We start from the raw sequence: 19179 nt of genomic DNA on the forward strand, positions 1-19179 counted from the left end.
CACTGTGACTTATAAAGTTGCAGGGTGCTTACCCTCGAGAGGGCTGGTGAACCACCACAAATAGTATATGATAGGGTAGGCTGTGTCAGAGGATAGATTGTCTTAGATCCTTAGTGGCACACTAAGGCAAGTTTCATAGTCTGCTGTCAACTTTGTACTACCTGATTTGGTGGGAATTTCTGCAGAGATGAGAACAACAACTCCAGTATAAGGATTGAACTGTAGGGTCACGCCACATGTATTCAATAAACACGTTAAACCACTACAACGGTACTGATGTATCTTCTCTCCACCAGAACTAGGGATGGATACAAAGGTTTGGGCTGAGTCACTGACAGTGGATTAGCTGTTTCCCACAGCATGTCTTGTGCCAGCTCCGGCTGTGTTTCCTGTTACTGCTGAAGATCAACCCCCTTCAGCTGACAGCAATTCAGGTCCCTGATGGCTTACCAGTGAAGCTCCCCTCCCCTACCCCACACCATGGCAGCGGGTTAGCGGAATTAGCCTTGTGTCCCCGCCCCCCCCCCCCCCCCCCCCGCAGGCATTGGATGAGTGCTGTTGCTCGGCTCAGAGAGTGACAGCAGGGGACAGTGTGACCAGCGGCATCTTAAGTGGCACTGCAGGAGGAGCAGAGCACAGCTGTGGGGAGGCAGACCGCACAGTAGTCGCAAGGGCACAAGGGGCAGCAGCGGGGTAAATGAAAACAGCAGCTGCGAGGGAAAATGAGGGGAGGCTGACTGGAAACGTTATTGGAGGTGTTAGGGGGAAACTTACAGGAGGCTGCAGGTCCTCCTACACTGCACCAGAAGCCATATCTGCTCCTGTCCTCCTCCTGACCGCTGAAGCCTCTCTCTTCATGACTGGATGGAGGGCCGCGGTGCTGCTGACAGCAATAATGTCTAACACAGCCAGGACATGACCAGCCAATCTACTGTTGGGGGCATCATCAGCACCTTCCCTGTCACTGACTCAGCCAAACCCCTTGTCTCCACCCCTAGATCCGGTGGAGACAAGATACCTACAACAACTGTGACTTGCTCAGAAGCCTTTCTTATGCAGTCTGTTCATGCACTGTATTACAAAAAGGGCATTCATTTTAGTGTGAAATTTGATACCAGAATTATGCCATTCAAATTGGTCTTGTGGTTAGGATACGTCTTAAAAAATGTCAATTTGAATCCATGTGATCATAACTTAGGGCTTACATGGCAAGCCATACAACAAGGAGAATTGAGCCCTGTTTAGGGACCACTGCCTCATATAATAGTTACTGTTTCTTTCTGACAAGGTAAATGAACATTATTGTTGAAGCCAAGATAAAGAGATTTTAAAGTTGTCACAATGTAAGTCTTTATGAACTGTTGTATATTTTTCTGTGTAAGGGTTTTGTTACACTAGATGACTGTTGGGCACATAAGTAGCAATAGTTATCCCAACAACTATTGGTCCTGTATTTTCACATAGCCACAGTATTTCAGTGAATGGAGGTAGAGCACACCAAAGAGCTCTTCTGGCTGCCTGCCTCAATTCACTGTAAATAGGCAATCATTCATAGATGAACAACTGTCTGTTTACACTACAGCAGAGTTACTCACCAGTCACCTTGTTTTCAGTGAGCTGAAGTGAAGTGACTAGTGGCTAATAAATGATTCCTTAGGGCTGATTTACATGCAACGATTATCGCTCAAAATTCGTCCAAACGACAGCTTTTGAGTGATAGCCATTGCATGTAAATGTTTGCCCATCGTGCACTTACCGTGCACTCTTCATCCATTGCAGAGTTCAGCTCAGCATAAAAGCTGTTGTTCCTGATAAGAGGGATGGCATGCTGTGCTCTCTGCGAGCAGCGCTGATAGTATTGCATGCAAGCTGCTGACCATGGCAGAACAATGGTGATGTATTTAGAGAACAGACCACCCACTATTTTCTAAATACATGCAAATGAAGCTAGTTAGTCACTAATGGGCTGATTAGCCATTAGTAAAAAATGCAAAATGATTGCTCAAAACTGTCAGTTTCTGACTAATTTTGAGTGATAGTCATTTCATGTAAATGGACCTTTACTCAGAACCCTATCGAGTTCCATTGTTGAAAATCACTCATTTTTGTGATGTTTTGCCCAATAGTTATCCAGTGGAAAGTCACCCTCAAAGACTTTCTAATAATACCCCCATGAGCCTTTGTGAATTGGAAATCGCCTGCCTGACACAATTGTAAATGTATTATAGGTCAGTGAGTTGCATTCTTAACACTATGACATATATACCGTCTTGTAGAAAAAATGCAGCAAAGTAAGATTTTATTTCCAAAATTGAAGGCATCTGATTGACTCCAAATTTATTCTATAGCAGGACAATGAAATCAAAACATAAATCCAGTGCTATTTACCTTTTTTTTTGCCTTCCTTTGGATCAGTATTGGGGGGGGGGGGGGGGGGTAATAGGCTAAACTGTATGGACATGTGTCTTTTTTGCCTTACATACTATGTTACTATGTATCTTCAGTGTAAGAAAAAAAAACAGGGAGTTCTGGAAATAATGATATGGCCTTTACAGAGCCCTGATCTCAATCTCAAAATAAATAACAGCTGTAGTAATGACATCCTTCATCCCTCCCTGTAATTCTACCCACAGAGATTCCACATTTTCGTCTCCTACACCTATATCTTCTCGTAGCCTCGGCATTAGGTAGGATTTCACATACAGACATACCACCCCCCTTTTTGGTTCCCACTGTCTATTCTGAAGAGATTGTAGCCCTGTAAATTCACTGCCCAATCGCACCTATCATCAAACTATGTTTCCATTATTCCTACTGTATCATAGTTTTCCTTAGACATTCTCACTTCAAGCTCACCCACTTTACTGACCAGACTTCTTGCATTCATTACCATACAATTTATACGGCTGTTATTATTTGTATTCATTATGTTATTTATGGTCCTATTAGTTGCTCTGTCAGTTCTAACTGTACCAACCACACACCCCCTCGCCCCCATTCTCATTACTTGTTCCCAGGTCACTGACTACAATGTCTTCCCTCTAAAGATCCCTTTACATGAGACGACTGTTGGACAAACGATGCCTGACACTCGTCCCTGTGTCTCTGCGCTCGCATGCTCCTGCGCAGGAGATAGCAGAGTAGGCTGGTTCACGGAGTGGCCAGCAGGGGAATTTTTCTCCTCTCGCTCCCCTGCCCCTCTCCATTGAGATAAGCAGCCGTTCGCTACTGAATGACCGCTGTTTAAACTGCATGATGAGCGATGAGCTTCATCGCTCATCTTTTATGCTGCATAAAAGATCAGCGATGAAGCTCATCGTGCAGATTATACAGCCGCCGTTCAGTAGCGAATGTGTTATGTGAATAGAGTGTTATGTGAATGTGTTATGTGAATCCATGTGTTATGTGAATCGAGGGGGGTGGGGAGCGAGAGAAGAGAAATCTTCTGCACTGCCCCGCCTCCTGCTGGACGCTCCGTGAGCGAGACAGCTCTGCTAGCTCCTGTGCAGGAGCATGGGAGCATGGGGATACAGGGACGAGTGTCGAGCATCGTTTGCCTGAAAATCATCCCGTGTAAAGGGACCTTATCTCTTTGGTCCCCCTCCAAGTCCCTAGTTTAAACACTCCTCTAACCTTCTATGCACAGTATACAATATGAAGCATTTTTTAGAGCTAGGATGAAAGAAAAATTATTTTATAATATAAGTATCCTTGGTAGAGCACCATAAATTTAATATGAGGTTTGAAGAAGATAAATAACAGCTGTAGCAATGACATCCTTCATCAGATAGAAAACAAGCTAGCAGCAGGATCATCTAATCAGGGGTGCAACAAGCTCTGCTGGCATCTAACACAGGAATTCAAGAATGTCTCTTCCCCTCAGTCCCAGGTTAATGTGAGCATCTGTCATACAATGAGAATCTATTGTTGTTTGATGTCATTTTCTCACAATGCATATCATACTCCGACTATAGAATTATCTGTAACTAAAAGCATACAAATGGTTTGACAAAAAACCTTTGAAAACAAAATATGGATTTTTTTTACTTTAATGCAGAAATCCTTAAACTGATCCATAAAATGCCAACTGTTGTCTAGTGGATAATATTCATAGGGAAGAGATACAATTCATTGTGTTACAGATACCACCATTGTTAACACTACTAGTGCATCATGATAACTCGATTTAAGAGCCTTGTGGGACATTGTACATAAGTTAGCAGAATGTGTAAAAATGTCAAGTTAACATCTGCTACCCGTGTATACAACCAATAACTCTATTTCTCTTGAATACCAGGGGCAATTTCAATAGTATATATATTATGTACACCCATATATTTATTATTTGGCTGCTTTGTATCATTGGATTTGGTATACATAGATTAATACAGTAGCACTATATTCAATTTCTTAAAAAAAAAAAATAGTTCTAACTTTAAGGGGTGCAGATATTGTGGTTACACCGGGGCCCTGAAGCCTAAAGCATCCTAAAAAGTCCATCTGTTCCACATGTTACAGATTTATGCAATGGAGGCAGACAAATTCAAGTTAACCTTTGCTTCAAACTAAAACAGTAAAAATTTCCAATAGCCCAATGGTTGCACGGTAGCTATTAGTTGATTTTACTTTCCTTATGGACTTCAGACTTTTCTGTGGAGTGAATAAAGCAAGGTTTGCAACCTAGAACTACACAAAACATGGGAGGTGATGGATTTCAAACTTATCTTTCTTTATATTTTAAAGATCTACCTTGTAAATAGTTCAATTTATAAATTGGGTCTACTTGGGTAATTGGCATTAATTGGAAGGGGACATTAAATTCCTAGAGTTTGCTCTTCTCAATACAAAAAAAGAATATATTTTAGGTATTACTTCCAATCCCTCTTCTCTCTGAAGAGAATGTCATAATGTGTTAATGACTATGACAGCCTGTATATTAATTATAGACAAGATACGGGTATGTAAATTAAACCTGTATTTTGCTCTGGATGTCGGGCGGGGCGAGGAGGGGGGCGGCACAGGAAGTTTAGTTTTCCCACACCTTTTCTTCTCAATTTGGATAATAGGATTATATCAGGGAATTACTGTTGACCTTTGTTGAACCTTTTAATGTAATATAATTAAATGTGACTTATTTCAATAGTTTTCATTAGTATACTTTTGAAAGAATAAAGCTACCCAGAAGGCAGGTTACACTTTTGATTATATTGAAATATCACCTCTTAATTTACCGGTCAATTATTTAGTTGCTGTTCTGAAAAGCAGAAGCAAAATATGCTTTCCAAAGTTGCACTCAATTTAAGAATGCCCTGCTATATGCAAATAAGATTAACACTTTACAATAACATTAAAACGCCAATTACCTCATTTATAATGATCCAGTGACAGTCAAAGGCAACCAAATTAGTCTCAACGACCTGCAAAAGGAAAACAATGAGTTTGAGTCAGCACACAGTATACGCAGGGTGCATTCAATCATGCAAAAACAGTCACAAAAAAATATTTAGCAGAGTTTTGTCATTCAGATTTAAGTTGATAACCTCCACAATACTCTGTCATATATTCATTCTCCTTCCTAATTAGATGCTGAAGAATTAGCTGCAATGGGGAAGAAGCCATTTTAAGGACATGCAACAAATAACAATCCAATAACTGGAGTTTGTTGCAATTAAAACCTGTTATATGACTTTACATTACAAGGATGTTTATGCAAAAATATGCAAAGTGAGAATGCGTGCTTTATTAATTCAAAATCTCTAAAAATGCACTGTAATTTCACCAGAAGGAATAACAGTGTTGTTTCATAATCCCGAACATAATCTTCACCTTGGGAGCTTTTTCATGAAGGTTAAAATGTATCTTTAGAACATCTCACTAGTGGACACAATTATGTTCACTAAACATTGACTCAAAGAGGACCTATCATGTCATTATGTCTAGAAGGTCAGCTGCATAGCTTTGTAGAAATTGCTCCGTTGGCAATATCTCCTGGCTCTCCACTTACCTCCGTTCACCCATACAGACTATCCTTAGATTCAGTTGCCAGCTTTTTGAGTATGTCAAATATGTCAGGTCATCAGACTTGATTATAATTGAGCAGTGGTAACTGTCCACTTGAGACATTGAAAGCATCAGAGTATTCCATACAGGAAATGGGGTGCTCCGAAAATTTGTTATATATGTTCCTTTTTCATAAGACTTCTCACTGATCCATGAAAGTCTGGAGTGGTAATTTACCTACAACTCTGCATTCTAGAGCTTCCCAAATAAAATTAGATATTACATCTCATTACATAATTAGTGGATATATTAGGTTCAGATGATTGTCAAAGCTATTTTAATGGAACTGGAGGAAGCACCTGAAAGGCACCTCTGGCTCTGCTTATGTCCAGGAGAAGTAAGTGATTGAATATATCAACCCATTCCAGACCATGCATCGTAAAAATGCACCATGAGGTCATGAAGGTGTATGGAGCGGGCTTGAGAGTCAAGTTCGCTTCACACCTGTTGGCTATCAGCGGAAAGCCACCAACAACTGCTGGAAGCAGAGCTAGCTCTGATCATGTCAGTTAGCTGTTTAGATCTCAAATCTGACCGCCTTGCCTAGACAGTGCCTCATTACTCCTCCCTGTGATGTGATGTGATTGTGGGGTGTTGATAAGCTGGCATAGAAATCTGTAGTCTAGTGAAGGCTGTCATGCTGCCAAATATAAATGCCTATCTATTCTAGCCTGTAGCAGGAATTATTAGGCAACATTAAAAAATTGCTATATGCTACATACCATAGTATATACTGAAGTATTGCAGTAATAGTGATGTATATAGGAATTTACTTGCTTGACAGGTGCACAAATAAAAAAGTCAATTCAGTAGGGAATCATGTATTTAGTATTGCCATGGGAAATTCATATTAGAGCATCATAGAAAACCCTACTTTTCAAACCAGAATGGAGAATTAGATTTATTAGAATGGCCTGTATATTATGAAACATTTTCTCAGTAGAAAACAAAAATGGACAAATGCACTACAGTAAATATAGTATTTTTCTACAAATTCTTCAGTGCTCACTGTGTAGAGCTGCATTGCTCTAAGACAAACAAGTAAGTCTCAAGTCTTTTTATTTTAGTTTCATTAATTAGATGTAAGTCTGTATAAGAAAAATACTGTGGCTTTTAAATGGTTATTACGATCTCTGTCAGTAATGACTGAGATGAGAATTACCGGTCTGTATGTCTCTGCCAGAGGTGGCCATGAATTCCAGAAAAGGCCATGCTGGTTGTTCTATGCTGCTTCAGTAACTCTTACTCCCATCTATGCAAGTTATGGAAACGGCATAGAATAGTAAGCTTAGCTGTTTCCGTAATCCTGGGCCACCTCTGGTCATGACATACAAACAGGTATTTCTATTTTGGTCATGATTGACTTAAATTGTAATTTATTTCTAAGTTTAGTGTCCCTTTAAATATGTTCCTATTACGTTTTCCCTGTAGCTATGTATGGATGTGAAAGCTGAACTACAAGAAAAGCTGATAGAAGGAGGAATGAACTGTTTTCAAGTGAACATAAAGTACATGCAAGAGTTGTCCTCTTGTATAAAGTTTTAAAATATTCTATTCAGCCAATTGAACAATATTTTGGGCTTCTCAAAGAGTCCTGGTGACAGCCATTCATGGCCACTATTGGAAGCCATTGCACGAATATAGAAAGTACCAATCCGTTTAACCCTTTATATCTTTTTGATTGACATGCCAAAAGTTTGTTTCATGTCTTACACTATGTGCATCACCACCAACTAGTAGTGATTGCTGTGCTACATAAATACCACAGGCAACTTACGATAACTACTGTGTTTCCCGGAAAGTAAGACACTGTCTTATATTATTTTTTGTCCGAAAAGAGGCACAGTGTCTTACTTTTTTGGAGGGGGTCTTAATACTCACCTACCAGGTGGCGTCCAGGTTCCTCACGCTGGATTGCTGTGCTCCGGCAGTCTTCTGTGTAGTCCTCAATGCTGAGAAAGCATTCTCTTCCTGGTAACAGGGGTGAATACTCTACCTCCAGCAAAAAATTGCTGTAATTTGGTTAAGGAACATCGCCTCAGCCAATCAGAGCTGGTGCTTGATGAACCATTCACAGCCATCCAATGAGGTCATTCACTGAATAGCTGTGATTGGTTCATCGAGCGCTGGTTCTGATTGGCTGAGCCACGGCGCTCGGGATCCAATCATAGAAATCTCTTACAGGAGGAGGGGTATTCAAGCCTGGCTACCAGGAAGATAATACTTTCTCAGCGCTGAGGACTACACGGAAGACTGCCGGAGCGCCACAGCTCAGCATGAGGGAAAATCAGGGTAGGGCTTATTATCGAGATAGGTCTTATTTTCGGAGAAACGCAGTATGTAGAATGTCACACAGCACACGGTAAGCCCTGATTCATTTGTAAAGCATACAGAGTTGTTCGACTCACTCACTATAGATCTGGAATGGCTAAAAATATATGGTTCATTGTTTTTAGTGTTATAAACTATTCAGTGGATGCTGAAAGCTGTCGCCTCAATGAGTACAGTGATGGGTGTTATTAGTGGTTGTTATCTTTGGAAATCGAGAGTTTTTTTCACTAGAAGTAACATAGTTGCACCTTAAACTAACAAAAGAAATCATTTGGAAGATAAAGCATGGCATGTATTTCTATATAAAGGGTCTGTTGTATTGAAAAAGCATAAAATAATAAGCTGTTAATTTGCAAAAATAAAAATTCTAGCCTTGACATATGTATTCATTACAAAATTACAGATATACATCTCAGATATGTGTAGACACGAAATGACTGATGCCTAAAGCTACTGTCAATGTGGCTAAACCAACAGCAATGTCAAAAAATGTAAACGAAGACTAGAAATCATGCTATACTTGGCATCGTTCTTTTCCCTTCGTCTCTCTGTTCTTGCTCCCTTATCCTCTCACCACTCTCCCTCCCATCTATCCTTGTTATCTGTATTGCGTTTTTGCTGTAAATTTAATGTTACAAAGAAATATGCAGAACTGTAAGACAACTTAATTGAGATTATGTTTAACTTATTATTCATCTATATCATTCCTCATGTTCACTTTATTCATATTCAACATTGAGTTTTTGCACATTTTAATCTCTTTAGCATTTTCCTGACTTGATATCCTGTCTATTTAAATTAAAATTTAATGTAGGAAAAAAGGAAGATGCACAATAATGTTCTTTCTTACCTTCCCCTGAGCTCAACATGTGCTAAGAAGTGTGAGGTGAGATGATCAGCTTAAAAAAAAAAATCTTGATACTCTGTTGGGAGATCCATATGTGGTATTTGTCATTGTGTGTCCACTTAGTGGGTGTGATGTGATCTGAGGTCTGTCAAGGGTTTTGCTAACACGTCACTGTAATGTGTGAAACTTGTGTTGTGAGAAATTAGTGTCCTTAACAAAAGTTACGGAAAGTTATGGGTGGACAAATGCGTACATTTAACTTAAAATTACCTAACTTATGTATTTCAGTATCCAAATAATGCTTTGGTCCAGTGTCAACATATTATTGTCATACACAATAATTGAATATTTTCGTCACATATTAATCCATATGCTGTTCACGTAACAATAGTATACAGTATATGCTCAAATTATATAATTATAAGGTGTTTGAGTGTGGCAAGTAATGAATCCATATGATTCCCACATAGTTAAATAAAAGTCAAACAATAAGACTAAGCTGTTTCGTCATGTAAAAAATCTATCTATAGTACCCATAAAATAGAGCCCATACAAAAGATAAAGTTAAGGCCTCATGTCCACGGGGAAAAGATAAATTAAAATCCATAGGAATGCATTGACCACCCGTGGGTAGATAAATACCCGCGGATGGTCAATAAAAGTGAATTAAAAAAATCATGGAGCATGAAAAAAAATGGACATGCTCCATTTTAGTGCGGGTCTCCCGCGGGGACAGCTCCCGCAGGCTTCTATTGAGGTCTATGGAAGACGTCCAAGTCCGCGGGAGACCCGCGCCTGAATTACACTCACCTGCTCTGGGCGATGCAGATTTTCCTTCCTTCGCGGCCTGATCTTCTTTCTTCGGCCGGGCGGATGTGCCCGGCGCATGCGCCACGGCACGCAGCCGGCATGCCGAGCACATCCGCAGGGCCGAAGAAAGAAGATCCGGCCGCGACGTAGAGAAGATCAAGCCGCGAAGAAGGGAAGATCCGGAGCGTGCGGAGAGGTGAGTAATTGTTATTTTAATGCCTTATGTCCGCGGGGCAGGAGGGACCCGCTACGGATTCTCCATGGACCTGACTTTCCCCGTGGACATGAGGCCTTACGAATTTGCTCATAATTACTGTTGCTCATCCTGATCAGCTGGGTGATAAAATACAGTCAATTTTTGCAAAATCTGATTGGATCATCCTGACCCAATTTTTAACAAAAATCGACTGCAATCATTTTAAAAATAGAGGGGTATGGGTTTTCTATGAATGTAGCTCAATTGCTAGCACTCTTATCCTTCACTGATGGGGTTCTTGGTTCAAATCCTATCAAGGAAAACACCAGCATGGACTTTGAAAAACTTTATCCTGAGGTTGCCCTTGCTCAGACTTGAGCCTACAACTACAGCACTGTAAAGTAGCAGTTCTATCAACTGAGTCACAACACTTGCCCGTTTTACTCTAGATAAGAAAATCAATAACAAAAATAAATACAAAAAGAACATAAAAAATATAAAACAGTTGTAGGTTTAAATATGACCAACATCTGGAAGGAGTTTTTTAAAGTCCACGCATGTGTTACCATTGATGAGATTTGAACTTGGACCCCAGCAGTAAAAGGCAAGAATGCTAGCAACCAACACACACCCCAATTTACTCTAACGTTCAGATACTTGGGTATTCCCAACCCAAATATTTCGTTAATCGCCCAACACTAGTCATAATGCAGTCATCCATAGCTAATGCCTGACAACAGAATTTCCATGTGGAAGTCTAATTACCTATTGCATGGATTAAAATCAGTAATTTTGCTATATGTTGGCCTAATAAGAGCCATCTATAGCTATAATGTTTTATGTGATCTGTATGGCCTATTAGCTAAGTTGCTTTACATAATATCTCATTGGAAAAAATTGCAGGTATTGCACCTGTAAGTGCTGGATTTTCATGCTCATTGTAATTGCCACATTGCAGTCCTACTTTCAAATTCATCATTCTAAAAACAATTTTAATCAAATTACATGTCGTACATCCACTATTATGTAGTACAAACTATAGTTGTGTTTTTTTTAACAGTGACATCATATGGAAGCAAGATGGAAAGCAACTCTACAAATGTGACTTTTTCACTCTAATGACTTTAATTACATTCCTTAATGATGCAGCTTTCTATTATAGTTCCAAATATTTGAAGCACTACATCATATTTAAAGGCACGGTACTGCATTCCAATATGCCAATATGTGACAAATATGTTATGAAGAAAAATTATTTAAGCTTGAGGCTGAGAGACTAATCACTGGAAGAAAACCGTAGGAAGCATCTGTAATAATCTACTGTCTAGAAAGCAGTGTATTTGTTTGCATTAGTAATACGGATGGTTGTGCACAACAATTCATTTATCATAATTACGGCTAATCAATACTGATCATCAGGATATCTTAAACAGAAAACAGCAGATGTGATTAGTTGTCAGAAACTATTGAGCAAAGACATGCCAAAAAGATATAGCAGCAAGGTAAAGTTATTCATGTAAAACCTACAGATGTTTTCCAGCCTTTGTCATTCACAACTTGGAATTTATAATGAGTTGACATCCTGCTATGTTATTAAGTTTAATTCTATTTAAATCCATTTCACTGAGACGAAATACAATATTGAAAGGATTATCTCACTTTCAAGTGTGTACTAGATGATAAAATGAAATAGACTTTTCAGTGTAACACAAAAAAGCAGCAATGAAGACCATTTTAAAGTCCAACTACTAAGTAAAATATAATACCATATACAGTAAGGTCCTTGGGTTAGTTTACAAGTTACAATATTGTATGTGAGCTAATTAATTTCAATTAATTACTGAGGTTACTGTATATAGTAATAGATTCCAATAGGTGATAACAGCAGCATGTCAACATACAAGTTGTTTTCACAATGGCTATTATCACATACTTATCTGCTATGTTAAGAAATTCTACAAATATATATATGTAAATATATATATGCATATATATATATATGTATATATTTAAAACCTCATCTATGATGTAGCTAATTGGTGGTCTATATGAGCTTTGATAGACTAGCAGGACTAAAGTAAACATCAGCAAAGTTTATATGACAGGCAACAGCAGCTTCTAACAACTACAAATGTGTCCACCCTTAAAGGGAACCTGTTACCCGCCTGAAGCACCAAAACCAATGCTACAATAAAGTATGGGAATGGATTCCTCAATTTGTTTCAGACATTTTGATATATAATATGTATGGTTTTGGATTACATGGCAGTTATAGCGACAGTTTTGGTGGGCGTCGGTTTTGGGTCGTTTTCTTTCTTATGTATATATTGTTGTTTTATTCTGTAATTTTGTTTTACATATGTAATAATGTTTTTTACTATCTATGCCCCCCATGACGTCATGTAACACCTCTGGGGGACATTCACACATTTTGTTTTTATTTGACATCCATATGAGCCCCAGTTACAGGCAAAAGCATCCCCTGTAGTGACAGTCACTGGCAGAGCTGGTCAGGGTCTAGTACAACCCTGCAGCTCTGCTGTAGCAGGGAATCCTGGCAGTCACGTGACCCTCCCGGCTCTCGTAGTGGAAGTTACACTTCCACTTTCTAGTACACATCGCTCATTGAGCGCTGTGTACTCAGGGAAGGAAAAGGCAGAAAAGGTTAAAAAACCCTCCGGCCTTCTCCTCCGGGTTATCAGCTGTTATTAACAGCTGACAGCCCGTCATGCCTCTGATTGATTGCAATTGCAGGAGGCTTAAATCCCTGCCATAATTTTACTATCGGCGGGGCTTTAAGCCGAGGACTAAGAGCTGTATATTTACCGCGCTTGGTCCTTAATAGGTTAAAAGGAGGTTAAAAGGGGTTATCCCAAAATTAGAGTTTATTACTTATCCTTAGCATAGGTGATGAAAGTCTGATTGGTGGTGGTCTCACCACTAAGAGCTCCACAAATATCAAGAATGGGGGTTCTGTGTCCCCTCTACTCCTTACTGCAGGATCATTGCTCTCCCTGCACTGAAGTGGAGATGTAATGTAGCAGGGATTGCATGTGCTGTGCCGTTTCTATTCATCTTCAAATGGACTGCCGGAGGTAATTTCCATCAGCCCTATGAAATGAATAGATTGTCACTTCACATGCCAGACCAATGCTATATTCAATCTTCTCCTCACTGTGGGGGCAGCAGTGATTCCACAGTGAAATGGAAAGGGGACACAAGAATTAGTGGGTATTTCAGTGGTGAAATCCTCATTGATCAGATTGTTATTACTTTCCTGTGGATAGGTGATAAAAGTCAATTTTGGTATAGCCCCTCTAAGTTTCAGCCCATCAAGGGTTTTGTTTGTCTGCCAAAGTATTTTACTGAACTTTTATCATGAAAAATTAGAATCTTTAACAAAATTTGTGGAATGTTACAGGTGGACACATCTACGCGTTTAACCTGAAATTATCTTGCCCTTTATTCAAATATCCAAATAGCATTTCGATACGATGTCCACATTTTATTGTCATACTTAATGCTTTAATACTTTGCACACATTCTAATGATGTGCTGTACTAAGCCGACAGTGATGTCACCATACACTGCCCACTTAAAGGGGTTGTCTGTTTACCGGACAACACTACTTAAAAAAGCTAGATGGGTTAAAATAAAAAGCTGAAACATGCTGACCCCTCTGCAGATGCCAGGATAGAGCTCTGCATCTCTCATTGGCTGCAGAGATCACTTGAGTCCCTGTGATGTCAGCTATTACAACAACCACTGGGACCACAGCGGGGCTGCAGCATTTGATCCTGATGGCCACGGAGGGGTAAGTATGTTTCAGTTTATTATTTTAACCCTGCAGCACTATTGAAGCAGGGTTGTCCAGTAACTCAAGGAAGTCACTGTCTGTTGTATTTCAGGACTTCTTAGCATAACAATGAAATTATTAAAGTGTGCAGGCTGTAGTATTTTTGTCTCATTCCTTTCTTTATCATATATTTAAATACTTGTCCTTGTTATAGATACCAGATAAAATAACATAATCTTAGCCTTTGAGTGAGTGCAGTGATAAATATTTAGCAAAGCAGAAAAGGCTATATTCTCCAAATATTGACAACAGGGAGTATTAAATACTCCTCTAGGCACTCTCTGTACATCTGTAATAACATTAAGTGGAAGGTAAGCTAAAAAGATCATACTGACATGTAGATTATTCTTTTGAAATGGCATTATACATGGCTAGAGGCTTCTCATAGTTTACAACAACTGTTCATGAATCGCTATGTTACGGCGATGACCAGATTGATACCATCACCTGCTACCTTTGCCTGTGGTGAATGTGAAATGGTCAGGATTTTTCTTTTGTAGTCAGCAGTCATTAAATATGAGAGCAATTACTCTTGCTACTCTTATTCTTGCTACAGTTCAAAGCTCTCTGTAGCAAAGATTACTCCTTCATTGTACCAACCAGGACTTGAGGACCTTTTCCTTATTATACAATTTGCCCTCAATGTTTCAGCACTATGAAATATGTCTATGCCTGATACATAAATGCATTACATTTCTTACATTAAGTACAAATATGAATATTCGAAACAACCACACGCTGATTTATCTCACTGAGAGATGGTAACAGTTTCAAATAAGCTTGGAATATATCTCTTGAATATCTTTATACAACCTTACATATCAATATAGTCTTCCAATACTTCTCTCTCCCACTCATGTTCCCCAGGAATGACAGTATTTTCCAGTGAAATCACATGATCTGTGTCTATATAAAAATCTCTAATCATCAGTGGTAATAAGATTTTAGTTACTGCTCCCCCTGAGAACAGCATGCATGGTACACGCCATGTAATTCAATCAGAAAGGGTATCATTTCTCCCTAAGAAGAACACCTAGGAGGTGAGCGAGGAAACTTATAGGGCCATCAATGCTCCTCTGGCAAATATGTAAATGAGAAGATGGAACAATATCTCTACAGTGCCACCTATTGGAAGGCAGCGTTCCAGCCACTCATTGTTAGACTCTTTAAACAAGTCTTGTAACAATGACCGGGAAGTGTAAGCCAAAGCCGGAAACTATACACAGACAGCTGTTTTCGGGGGATTGCCCTCATCAGTGTGCAGTAGGTTTCTGGCTTGACTAGTGAGAGGCCTATGGTGAGTCAAGAAGGGTATCATTTCTCTTAGAAGGTGTGTGAGAAGACTTAAAGGGCTATCCATACTCCTCTGGGAAATATGCAAATGGAAAGATGAAACAATACCTCTGCAGCGCTACCTATTGGGAGGCAACATACCTGCAAGTTAATGTTAGACTTTTTAAACAACTCTTGTAAGAATGACTGGGAATTGTAAGCAAAGCCAGAAAGCATACACGCAGGAAATTATAGTAATGACCCCTTTATACAACATAAATGTTAGAAATTTCCTGTGTGGGAAATCACCATAAGATCACATGACCCAAATAACCCAACTGAAGGAAATTTTACAGATAGTAAGCAATAACTAAACAAGGTAAAATGTGGTTATTTATATATATACTGGGGGCTAGCTACATGATGAATGCAATAAAAATTCAGGGTAGTGCTTCTTTAAATCAAGCCATCTGAATTTACTGAATGCATTCCCTTATTATGTATGCTCATACTCTTTAAACTCATTAAGTTGTCATGGACTCAACATTTTTATGCTGCCTGGAACAATATGTTCAGAGAGAAGATTATACTACTTCAGTTAAATTCAATAAAATAAATAAGTAAAAAGTATTTTCCTGTTTTTCATATGAATTTTCAATTATAGGAATACAGGAACACCTGCTCCTCGGAAAAAAACAAACAATCATTACTACAGCATCACCCATGTCGGTCTGCATGTTTAGAATACATATCCATTCATGCCGAATGCCGATATATTTCCAATTAGTTTTTTTATGCAGATTTCAATAGGGATCATTTGTCTTTTTACTATATCATTGAGTTTAATAGAAATCCACGCCATAGTTGACATGTCAGAAATTGATACGGAATCCCTATCGGAAAATCCACATGCACATTAGCCCCATTTGGTGTCACTAATCTATATACTGGTCTGTGGAATCTGTAAATGAAATGAAGAATTAAACTCTGCATCATTAATCTGTGGCAACTGTGTGGATTTCTGATGAGTATTTGAATTGAAATCTGTGTTGGATTTTTCTGACGTGGATTAATTGTGTGAACGAGGTCATAGTTCATATGAACACTGTGCAAGATTAATTCCATGCTATGCATTACATTAACAGGGGAAGATGTTAAGCAGTTTCAACCAGGCCTAGAAAGAAAACTTGATATTCTATCTATAATGGAAGTACTTTTTATAATTCACAGAAAATTGCCATTGTGTCTCACATCAAAGGAATAATTAGTTTTTAGCTAAATATTTACTTATGTTAAATATTAAAATCACTAATAAAAACAAATTTAAAAAATACATACCTCTCCATACATGCACTGTTTGCTGAATCTATGGGATGTTAAGAGCTAAGTGTTAGTTTTAGGGATCAATGGGATACCTCACGTGAGCTAGACTCTATAGAATGATAGAGTTGGAAGGGACTTTCAGTGTCATCGGGTCCAACCCCCTGCTCAATGCAGGATCATTAAATCATCCCAGACAAATATTTGTCTAGCCTTTGTTTGAACCCTTCCATTGAAGAAGAACTCACCACTTTCTGTGGTAATCTGTTCCACTCACTGATCACCCTCACTGTCATAAAGTTTTTTTTATATTTAATTTGTGTCTCCTCCCTTTCAGTTTCATCTCATTGCTTCTAGTCTTTCCTTGTGCCCATTATTGTTTGTTCACACTAGAAACTGGCTGCTGATATCCTCAATCAGTAAAAGGATGAATCGATGAAGCCAACAGAAGTCTAATCTCTACTTTATTAGGTCAGCAGTTAGATGTGATAGGTACTAATGAGGCATTAAGTATGAGATTTGTATGAATGTGTTTGTATGAAAGCCCAGGAAAAAATTGTAAGCAAAGACATACCTTGTAGATCCAAATACAAAGTCTGTAATAAGACCTCCCCAACTACTATGTGTGATTCTTTTATACATTTGACTTCCTATGTAGCAGGGGAGGCTTTTGGACCCATAAAATGCTAAGGCCTGGGTGTGACTGCTAAATTCGACCCCCTCTATATCTATGACCTTGCTTAAGAGTGTGCACCTTACTTATAAGCAAGTCTCTGAAAAATGTTGATGCTTCATAATAGACCCCACCATTGTTATTTCCCACAATGGATAATCCATTTGAATCCTGTGCTGTAGGCATGGTGGATGTTTGTGTATTTGCAATGAATGACCATACTAAATCAGTAAAAAGAAAGTCAAGTCAATGAATTTACCATAAAGTTAATATTAATATATTCAAATAGTTTTCTCTTATAGCAGTATAGTATCATTGGTATTTGGCACCTATGCCACAGTATACGATTCTCACTTGGCACCGATAGTATAACAACCGATACCTATCAACATAAACTATGGTTGCTCAATGAAAGTCACTCTTCCTATACTGTTAGTAGAACTTATTTCATTATTGCTCTTCAGTCAAACTGTTGCATCTTCCTACAGTAATTTAAGTATTTCAAAATCAGGGACAAAGCTAGGTTGTCATCCATCTTGGACGGAGATTTAACTTGGATTCTTTGCTACACAATGTAAATATCTATATGATGACAGATTTGCATTTCAGAGGTCTAAACATCAGTCTAAGGGCTCATTCACATCGGCATATTGTCACTGCATATTACGCACGCGTATTTCCCACGTTGAATGGAGGCAATGAAAGTCAATGGACTTTCACTCTTCCATCCACGTCTGCATGTGGGCACTGTGTATCGATAAGCAGGGGAAATAAATTGCAGCATGTTCTAATTCTCCATGTATCATGCTTTGCCCCTATTCAAGACCATTTAGAAATCTCAAGTGTTATTTTTCAATTAAATTGATTCTATATTATTAGAAATGTACAAAACTATCACATCATAATTATGTTAAATTAAAATGTGGTAGCAAACATGCATGCGCTAACGTATTATTACATATATTAAAGCCTTGATATTTTACTCTTCTTTTTAGTTCAGTGAAATCTTAGTATATAATTGCAACTTCTTTCGATTTTCATGCCTCTTGGAAAATCTTTTCCATTCCAATAAATTTTAAACAAACTTTTAAAAGTTGCTCTTGTGTAAAGGTTTCATGTTAAGTGTCAGGAACAGTGGCAAGGTGTACTTGACTCCCGGAACATTTAGCTTCTCTTGACTATTTGACATTCTGCAGCACATTTATTAATGTATATTTATAAATGACGCTGGCCCATGTTGTACTGTAATATATATTGATGTAATTGTCCTTATTTTCTCTCTCTCTTTACTGCCTACTCTACCTATTAAGATATTTGATAGTAATGTACATTTTAACTTGTGTTTTTAACTAAATATCTCTTTTTAACTTAACTGTCTATTACAATATATAACTTATCATAGTTATCAGTTCTAAAAAATTAAATTGATTTACTGTATATACAGTGTAGCCATACAGTGTCAGTTTGGCCATTAGGGCTGATTGGATGAGGAGAACTGTGACAAGGATTGGAATTGTGGGCCTAATTAATCAGCCAAAACCTGTGGCTACAATATTGAAATACCTCTGAGTTGCTGAGCCATTTGTCCACTTTCGGGTCCACTCCATCTCACAGAGAGATCTGAGAGAGTGAGCTCTTGCAGAAAGAACAGCTATGAACCTGACAGGGATTGACATTGGTCAGTGACCTAAAGTACTGCATAAGGACGAAGGTGATGGTATTCTAAGAAGAGACGTCAGTAAAGTTCACATTGCTGTTCAAATATCTATACATAAAAGTAACCTAGGGGGTGAGTGGGTCGGGGGATGGCATCA

General features: G+C 38.6%; 1 protein-coding gene across 1 annotated transcript in view; it reads right to left on the reverse strand.

Annotated features, from left to right (window-relative positions):
- Positions 1–19179, reverse strand: part of GRID2 (glutamate ionotropic receptor delta type subunit 2) — a 1221843-nt gene that overhangs the window by 549947 nt on the left and 652717 nt on the right. Inside the window, exon 5 of the mRNA XM_066574896.1 lies at positions 5364–5417. Within this exon, the coding sequence (XP_066430993.1) occupies positions 5364–5417 (54 nt within the window). The remainder of the gene's footprint in view (positions 1–5363; positions 5418–19179) is intronic.

The sequence above is a fragment of the Eleutherodactylus coqui genome, chromosome 7 (genome assembly GCF_035609145.1).
Source record: "Eleutherodactylus coqui strain aEleCoq1 chromosome 7, aEleCoq1.hap1, whole genome shotgun sequence".
Taxonomy (NCBI): Eukaryota; Metazoa; Chordata; class Amphibia; order Anura; family Eleutherodactylidae; genus Eleutherodactylus; species Eleutherodactylus coqui.